The 9,398-nt window shown below is 47.0% G+C and overlaps 1 protein-coding gene across 1 annotated transcript in view; it reads right to left on the bottom strand.

The window, feature by feature from the left end:
• The window catches only part of SF3B2 (splicing factor 3b subunit 2), a 22,636-nt gene extending 13,473 nt beyond the window's left edge, over nt 1–9,163 (bottom strand). Inside the window, exons 1-9 of the mRNA XM_015831745.1 lie at nt 9,033–9,163; nt 7,641–7,687; nt 6,603–6,680; nt 4,597–4,842; nt 4,078–4,186; nt 3,290–3,375; nt 2,488–2,593; nt 1,307–1,395; nt 611–811 (exon numbers count right to left, since the gene is read on the bottom strand). Coding sequence (XP_015687231.1) covers nt 611–811; nt 1,307–1,395; nt 2,488–2,593; nt 3,290–3,375; nt 4,078–4,186; nt 4,597–4,842; nt 6,603–6,680; nt 7,641–7,687; nt 9,033–9,153 — 1,083 coding nt within the window. The 5' untranslated portion in view covers nt 9,154–9,163. The remainder of the gene's footprint in view (nt 1–610; nt 812–1,306; nt 1,396–2,487; nt 2,594–3,289; nt 3,376–4,077; nt 4,187–4,596; nt 4,843–6,602; nt 6,681–7,640; nt 7,688–9,032) is intronic.
• Between the last annotated feature and the right edge of the window lie 235 nt (nt 9,164–9,398).

Below are 9,398 nucleotides of genomic sequence, written 5' to 3'. Positions count from 1 at the left end.
CACACATATATATCTATACATACACACATATACACACATATATCTATATATATATATACACACACATATACACATATACGTATACACACATATATCTGTACACATACACACACACATATCTCTATATATACATACATACACATATAGAGATATCTATACACATATATACATATACAGACACGCATATACACAGACACATATATCTATACACATACACACATTTATACACACAAACACACATATCTATACGTATATACATATATATACACACACAGAGACATATATCTACACACACACACAGGTATACCCAATACAATAATGGAGATAATGTATTAAACTAAGATAAACCCCAGAATGAATTCACCATAACAGGGAGCTACATGGAATCGCAATGGGACAGATGTTATCATTCAATGGCGAAGGAAGCCAACCGTCTCACTGTTCCCGGTGTGGCTGTGGTGGGACCCTCCCAGGTGCCTTGAAAAGTCCCGGGGAGACATTCCTGAACCAAGAGGGCTGAGGGGGGCCTGGACTTCCCCCTCCCCCCCCCATTGCGAAAGTCCCGATTTTGCATCTGTGCCCCAATCGGGATTCTCAGATCCGATCATACCTTGAATGCCTCAAAGATCCTTTTGAAGAAGATGAAATTGGGATCGTAGATCTCCGGCTCCTCGGTGACGTACTCGATTTCCACCGGAGCGTCGCTCCCCGATTCTTCCCCGTGGCCCTTGGCAGCCGGGGAAACCTGGTTACTTTTGGAAGAGGTGGTTTGCTTCTTTTTTTTCTTCCGGTTCCGTCGCTTGCGGTTTTTCTGTTCAGGGAACCGAGAAAGGACACCTAGGTTAGCAGACGGCATCGGTTAGCTTTCCGGCAAAGGATCCCAGCTGTTAGGAACAGATTCTCCCAGAGATTCCCAGAATTTCTCCCAGAGATTCCCAGCTGCAGGGGCAAGACTCCGCCCTCGCACCCTGTTGCGCGCAGATGATGCTGCGGGGCGCGGGCGGAAGGCGCTGCAGAGCTGCCTGAGCGATCCGCTGCGGCGAGCTGTAGAGGCGGTGGGCGGCCCTGCGGGCAAGAGGGGCAGTTTTTGGGCACTCTGTCTCTAAAAGGTTCACCACCACTGGTACAGAGTTTCCTGCTTGAGCAGGGGGCTGGACTAGAAGACCTCCAAGGTCCCTTCCAACTCTATCATCATCATCACCACCACCTTTAGCGCTCACAAAGGTTCTCCTGCCAGCTGTTTTTCCTGATCTCGCAGCTACAGCCGTTCCCAAATTCTTGCTGACTCGGCCCGTTGTCTTCTCACCTCTTTCTTAGACAGGGCCGAAGTGTCGTCTTCGGCATCAGAGGCAGACATGCCAGCCAGCACCCTCAAGTCGGTCTCCATGTCGTCGTCTGCAAAGAGGGCACAATTTTGGGGAAGGGGGAGGATGAAAAAAATAGGAGGAAACACCCCCCCCAGGAAGATTATAAAACTTGCACGCTCGACATCTTTCTCAAACTTGACGCTTTCCGGATGTGGAGGGAGAGCAATTCCTGAATTCTGTAGGGCGAGAGCACTTGTGTAACCGCCCAGTGTTATCTGCACAGTCTCCTGGCTGGGGAATGCTGGTCTAGGCACCCTGTTGGCTGCTAACAGGCAGTCCTTAACTTACAACAGTTCATTTAGCGACCGTTGAAAGCTACAACGGCACTGAAAAAGGGGACTTATGACCGTTTTTCACAGTTGCAGCGTCCCCAGGATGACGTGATCAAAATTCGGACGCTTGGCAGCCGATTCGTATCTATGACGGCCGCAGTGTCTCCCGGGGTCACGTGATCCCCCTTTTACGACAAGGGTGGGAAGCCAGATTCGCTTAACAGCCGTGCCACTAGCTTATCAACTGCAGTGATTCACTTAGCAACCGAGGCGAAAAAAGCAAAATGGGGGCAAAGCTCCCTTAAGCAATGTCTCGCTTAGCAACAGAAATTTTGCGATCCATTGCGGCCGTTATGTCGAGGACTAACTGTGTTCTGCAACAGCCAGAGTCAATGGGGAAAGCCAGACTCACTTCACTACTAACTGAACCCATGGCAGTGATTCCTTTCACAATTGTGGCAAGGCAAGGCGTTAAATGGGGTAAAATTCACCTAACGGTCTCGCTTAGCGACAAGAGTTTTTGGGCTCAACTGTGGTCGTAATTCAAGGTCTACTTGTAGCTATGCAGATAGTTGCTTTTGACTGGCAAGGTTCTGTCTATGGGCCAACAACCATAGAAAAAAAGCACTCAGAAGCAATTCCGGGTGCCGTCCTTTGGGTTGACTTTAATCGTTGGCCTTGGCATTAACCCGGCCAATCCATTTATTTTCACCGTTATCATGAGGCCTAGGAACTTTTTTTAAAAAGAAAAGATTCCAAGCAATGTAATTCCATAACCCATCTCTCTGTAGCAGGGATGGGTGTCTCCGAACTAGACTTCCTAGGAACCCCTACTTCTGGCCCTTTACCTGTGACGCCGGGTACAGCTGTGAGCTCTTCCTGGCGGATCTCCTTAAGCTGAAGGATCTTTTCCAAGGCTTGAGGAATTTTGGGGCCCACTCCTGAATCGTCAATCTGGAAGGGTCAAAAATCAATACTCAAAAGATTATAATCAGTCTGCACATTTGATCCGTGCAGAAGAGTTCAGCTTTGGGTACACTTTTGTTTTAGGAAAGAGCGGGCAAAGAGAAAAGACATTTGAGCCGATGGAGTGGACAAATTTTGTGATGAATCAGACTAAGAGCCCTGTGGAAAGAGGACACAAAGAATTTTACCACGGATTTTAAGTAGTATACTATCTTTTTATTTTATTTTATTTTTCTTTTTCTTATTCTCGTTCTTCTTTCTCTTTTTAGTTTTATTTATTCCTTAAGGAGGAAGGTAAAAGTATCGGGTTGGTTTACATGAGAAAAAAAACAGATTTAAATATTTAAACCTAATTAACTCTGAGAAAATCTTAACCGGTAAAAATGTGATGGATATTGATAAATGTGACGATGAAGTCTTAAACTGAGTTTGATACAACTAGAAACTTACTAGCTTTAAATTATGATTTAGCAAATGCTAAGGGACACAGAGAAGAAATATTTGAGGATGTAACCTGAGATATGTACTAAAGACTGTTATTGAACTTTTGACTAACCCAATCAACCACGCTGCTTTCCAAACATGTAAATATAAAACTGCAAAACCAATAACATTTATAATAGTTAAAAAAAGAAGAGTCTTCTTTCTCCTCCATTGGCCATCTCTGGCTATAAATGGACTTACCTCCCGACTGTCTTCTCCAGGTGGTGGTGGTGGGCCACGGGGTCTTGAACTCGCTGTGCCCATGAGGGAGCTGGAAGGGGGGTTGACTAGAAGAGAGAAACCCAGACTCCAATTAGCTGAAGCAATATATCACTTCTGTCATTTCCTTGCTTAAAAGACAACTGCAGGCAACACCACCAGTGCTAGAAGGGAGTGGAGTGTGGTCTCAACTCCAAGCAACAGCCTAATCAAGGAATCACCAAGAAGCCCACCAACGCTGACAGGGCAAGCCCCTTGTATATAAATAGTGAAAACCCCACTCCCTTCCAGCACTGATGATGTTACCTAGTTGGGTCATAAATTGTCTGCAAGAAAACAATCAAGCCCTTGCAAGTCCACGGTTTTTACCACCCACTAACTCTTAATTTTAAATATTGAAGGCTTTAAGACGGGCCTCTCCAAACTCGGCAACTTTTAAGCCTCGTGGACTTCAGTCCCCAGAATTCCTCTCAGCTAGCTAGGCTGGTTAATTGCTCCCCGGGAGACGGTGAGTTCTAGTCCCGCCTTAGGCGCCAACGCCAGCTGGGAGACTTTGGGCCAGTCCCGTTCTCTCTTGGCCCACCCCACCTCGTGGGTTTTTTGCTCTAGGGAAATAGGACGAGGAAGGAGCATTGTGTGCGCTTCTGTCTTGAGTTGTTTGGAACAGCTGTGGGGGGTTTATACACACACACACACACACACACATTTCAGAAACTGCTTTCCCCAATGCAAAGAATCTGAGCCTCCTGTCCTGGCCCAAAAGGACTTACTTCTGGGCAGGCCTTGAGGTCTTGGCCCCAGATCTGGAACGGTCCGAGGCACTGAAGGGGCCAGTTTGGTGATCTCCTGGTGGCGCACCTGCTCCATTAGGGCAACAGCCTATGGAAAAAGGAAGGAATACCATCAGATGAAGAAATAGTCAAAAAAAAAAATACTAGAATGCGCAGAGATGGACCGATTTGACTACGAGACTTGACAGAAAAAGAAGAAACAGAATATTATCAAATTTGGGACTCATTTTATCGGTGGCTAGAGGAAAGAATAAAGGATTAGGAATGAAACAGGTATTAGCGAATGTAAACTCAAGACAGCACGTTGGTTGAAAAATTATTATTATGTATGGGGGAAAATTAATGACAGATTATAAGAGCCAGAGTGGAAGAAAACGGAATGAGACTGAATTAGGGAAGGCAGCCAATGAGCTGTTGCCCACCTACACGGGCGCATGCGCGCGCACACACACACACACCCACACACCTGTGCATCTCTGAAGCAAAGTGTGTCCTTACCTGCTTGCCTCTCTCCTCCTGTTGGATCAGCATGGCGGCCTGCTGCTGGGCCAGCTTCAGTCGTTCTTCTTCAGGCAACGAGGAAGGATCCACCGCCTGCATGCGGAGAGGCACGCCCAAAGTGGGGGGCGGTGGAGGGGGTCCCACACCCATGGGGAAGTTGAGGCCCATGCCAGGGGGAGGGGGTGGGGGAGGCTGCATCGGGGGCATCCCCATTGGAGGTGGGGGCAAAGGAATGCCTTGGACCTGAATGAGAGAGAAAAGCATTACTCACGAGAAGGATCTCCTGAGCTTGCAGACTTCAGAAGCCCTGCTTGCATGCTCAAGCCCATTATATATGGGTGTTTTTTTTTTTTCAAATATGGCCACTTTAAGACTTGTGGACTTCAACTCCCAGAATTCCTCAGCCAGCGTTAAAGTCCACAAAAGTTGCCAAGTTTGGAAACTTCTAGCTCCATGCTGATTGAGGAATTCTGGGGATTGAAGTCCACGAGTCTTGAAAGTGGCCATTACCCCTCATTTACTTAGTTACCGTTCAAAATTACAATGGGGCTGAAAAAAGGAACTTATAACTGGCCCTTGCAGTTACGATCGCCGCAGCAACCCCACTGTCGTGTGATCAAGGCTTGCTTAATGACTGCGGGGTTCATTTAACGACTGCTGCGATTTGCTTAATCGCCGTGGCAAAAAAAGGTTGCAAAATTCAACCTTGCTTAACAACAGAAACGGTCCCATATACGGTGATAAGCTGAGGAGTACCTGCACTGAACAATTAAGGCTCACAGATACTCCGTGCAGCCATGACACCCAATTTTTCTCAAAGAAATAACTGAACTTAACACTCAACATGCAGCAAAAAATATTGGGCTACAGAGCTACGACGTTTTCCCAAAAATAAAACCAGTGTCATGGTTCCGACAGATGAAACCCTTCGAAAGAACTTTGAGGCATTGTTTACTTTAAAGGATCTTTTATTCCAAGTAGCATAATATCGGCACTGCATAATCCTAAGCCAAAAACTGAATTCCCCTCCCCGGAGCACATAATATCAAAGCACGATTCCCTCCTCCAATTAACAGTCATAAATCACATTCCCCAATTAGCTTGAAGCACAGGCTTCCTCTACCGTTCTCCAGCCGTGCCAATTCTTTATCAGCTCTAGGCTCAATAACCTTGATTCTCACACTAAGTTTAGTGTTGTTGTGTCTAGCTGGATTCTCATTCACATCCCCCCTCCCAGCATCATCTAACTCTAAAAGCGAAGGGTAAAAGATGGCTACATTTCCATCTGTTGTCAATGCAAAAACATCCAATGTTAGCAGCGTTGACAACCGGATCTTATATTAATTTTTGATCCAAAAGACGCATTAGGGCTTATTTTGCGGTTAGGGCTTATATTCGGGGAAATACGGTACTAAAATCTAAAATCTAAAAAAATCTAAATCTAAATGCATCCGTCTGGCTGAGGATCTTAACTGGGGCTTACTTTTTTGGGGTGGGGCTTATATTACGAGCGTCCTGAAAAAAATCATGCTATGACTTATTTTCCAGTTGGGTTTTATTTTCGGGGAAACACAACAGTAGTCCTCAACTTACGATTCGTTTAGTGACTCTTCGAAGTTACAACTGTATACTGGGGAAAAGTGACTTATGACCTTCACATTTATGACCACTGGAGCATCCCCACAGTCACGTGATCAAAATTTGGGTGTTGGGCAACTGATACGTATGTATGTATCACGGTGGTCATGTGATCCCCACGTGCAATTTTCCCAGCTACAACCAGTAAATTCAATGGGGGAAGCCAGGTTCACTGAATCACTGCACGATTCACTTAACAACTGCAGGGATTCGTTTAACAATTGTGGCCAAAAAACCCCAAAAGGTGATAAAATGGGCTAAACTCTCTTAAAAACTGCCCTGGAAACTTGGGGGGGGGTCAATTTTGATCATAATTCGAGGATTATTTGTACAATTTTCCAACTTGGCTCCCCGCAAAGACTTACCTGTACTGGCAAAGGAGGTGGGCCTGAGCTGTCTCCATCATCCCCTCTCAGAACAGGCCTGTTAAGTAGAATCCCAGTCTGTTAAAAAAACATAAAAAGAAGAAAAAATGGGAGGGAATAAATCAGCTGTTTGCACTTCTCAACTTGAAACCTGCAATATTTCTCTCCAGCAGAAGTGATGGTCTAGGGCAGGGGTAGGCAACCTTGGCTCTTTTATGACTGGTGGACTTCCAGAATTCCTGAGCCAGCCATGCTGAGGGGAAAGGGAGAGGTTTCCAAGCTGAGCCATGCTGGCTGAGGAATTCTGGGAGTTGAAGTCCACGAGTCATGAGGGGGCCATAGTTCCCCCACGCTAGCTCAGGAATTCTGGGAGTTGAAGTCCACGAGTCATAAAAGAGCCAAGGTTGCCTACCCCTGGTCTAGGATAGTGTTTCCCAACCTTGGCTGCTTGAAAATGTGTGGTTTTGCTGGCTGGGGAATTCTGGGAGTTGAAGTCCCTGCATTTTCGAGCAGCCAAGAACTGAGAAACCCTGGTCTAGGATGTCAGATGGTTTGGGGTGCCCTATAGGGAAATGTTAGAGCTTAACCCCATAGATACCAAGTTTTTTCCAATCTGGGACAGCCCAGATGTTTCTCAAAGCACATCTGGAAGACACCCTTTGGAAGGAGGGCTGCTGAGAGAAGGCCAATACGTTTCAAATGATCAGTACGTAAAAATCTAATTTCAAGCTAAGAAGTTAGTCCTCTGCTTGAATTTGCTCTTATTTGCTCAAAGCGTGTTTGTAACAACCATCGTAACATACAGCTTTTCTAGATTTTCCTTTACCAAGAGGTTACTTTCTTAGCAGCTGAAATTCCTGTTTCTTTCTGAAGTGAGTGGATTACATTAATATGATCCTAGTTTATGGAATCTATCTGCGTATACTCAGATTCTCCGGTGATTTGGCCTTCCTTTCTTTGACTTGCCAGCGAGTTACAGTAAAAAACAAAAACAAAAAAAATGTTCCTTTTTTTCTGATCCAAGAAATAAGGCTTCACCTGAAGAGTATATGTTTGTAGCCGTTCCACCAGCTCTTCACGGCTACCTGGAAGGGAACAAAAATAAAATAATTCAGAGATGATGCTGTAAAACAAGAAGGAAGATTAATCAGCCTTCTAATGCTGGGAAAGATGGAGGGCAAGAGAAGAAGGGGACGACGGAGAATGAGGTGGCTGGATGGAGTCACTGAAGCAGGAGGCGGGAGCGTAAATGGACTCCAGAAGATGGTAGAGGACAGGAAGGCCTGGAGGAACGTTGTCCATGGGATTGCGATGGGTCGGACACAACTTCACAACTAACAACAAAGTGCTCTGGGAGATTAGAATTCAAACAGACATGCACCTAACACAGAAATTTAAGGTACAAAAGACAAAAAAAAGTCTGGATAGTGGAGGTGGCAGTACCTGAAGACAGGAGAAGAGAAAGAACTTGGGGGGGGGGGGCTCAGAAAATATAAAGACATATTAATAGAAATAGAACTGTGGCAAAAGGAAGCAAAGGTAGTACAAATATTCACAGGCTCCTTGGATGCAATCCCCAAACATCTGGAGCATCATTTGAACAGCATCGGCACCGACAAAATTCTTCATCTGTCAAGTGCAAAAGGCAGCTTGACTTGGAAGAGCTGAGATTTTGTGACCCGGTTAATATTGCAGGTAGTCTCGTTTCTGCCGTTAAGTGAGAAGAGTTGTTAAGTGAGGCTTGCCCCCATTTTACGACCTTTCTCGCCACAGCTGCGAAGTGAATCACCGCAGTTGTTAAGCGAGTCGCACGGATGTTAAGTGAATCTGGCTTCCCCCCCCCCCCCATTGACTTTGCATGTCAGAAAGTGGCAAAAGCGGATCACGTGACCTCGGGACATGGCGACCGTCATAAATACGAGTCTGTTGCTACGCATCTGAATTTGGATCACGTGACCCTGGGGAATGCTGCCACGGTCGTTGTGTGAGAAACACGTTCCCAAGTCATTGTATTGCGGTGCCGTTGCAACTTCAAGCAGTCACTAAACAAACGGTCGTAAATCGAGGACTGCCTGCATTGATGATATACATTATGCCTATCTCAGGTCTTTGGGAAGCAGCTGGCCCAAAATACCAAATAATCCATCTAATTGTCTAACCGAATCTGCGACCAACCTTAATAACGGTGCTTCTTGCACCCAGTAAGGGGATGGACTAGATGGCCTCGAGAGACACCCCCCAAGTTCTTTCCCACGGGGTATCGTTGGGGGAGGGGGAAGCTTGGCTTTTGCCACGAAGCGCCTTCGAGGAAACCCGCCTAGCTCGGCCGCCCTACCCGTGTTTGGCTTCCCGTGACGGCCTGTTCACACGACACTACGAACGGCCCAACCCCAGACCAGGGCAACCCCAGACCGCCGCGGCCCCGCTCACCCTGAGTCGGGGCCCCGATCTCGGCCAGCTTGGCCTGTAGCTCCTTGGGCGACCAGGCCCCGTATCCTGGCAACGGCAAGTCCCCCGCCTTGAGAGGCTCGGAGTGTCCCTCGGACGCCATCTTCTCTCCTCGCTCGAATCGGCTGCGGGAGACCCCGCGCGGCCACCGTAGGCGCGACGGAGCCCCTTACGCGTCCAATCAGCGCCGCAGGGCGACCACCCGCCTCTTTTCCCCCTGCAGCCAATGAGGGAGCCAGCTCGTGTTTTTTTGGTTTTTTTTAGGAGGAAGTGGTAGCTCAAGAGCCGGCGGAAGAACGGTAACCATCCGGGACCTTGACTAGAATCGGGGAGAGGACCAATAGGAAG

Source organism: Protobothrops mucrosquamatus, unplaced genomic scaffold, assembly GCF_001527695.2.
Source record: "Protobothrops mucrosquamatus isolate PMUCROS unplaced genomic scaffold, P.Mucros_1.0 scaffold_278, whole genome shotgun sequence".
Lineage (NCBI taxonomy): Eukaryota > Metazoa > Chordata > Lepidosauria > Squamata > Viperidae > Protobothrops > Protobothrops mucrosquamatus.
Note: the sequence above shows the minus strand (reverse complement) of the source record. Positions and strands in the feature narration are given on the sequence as shown.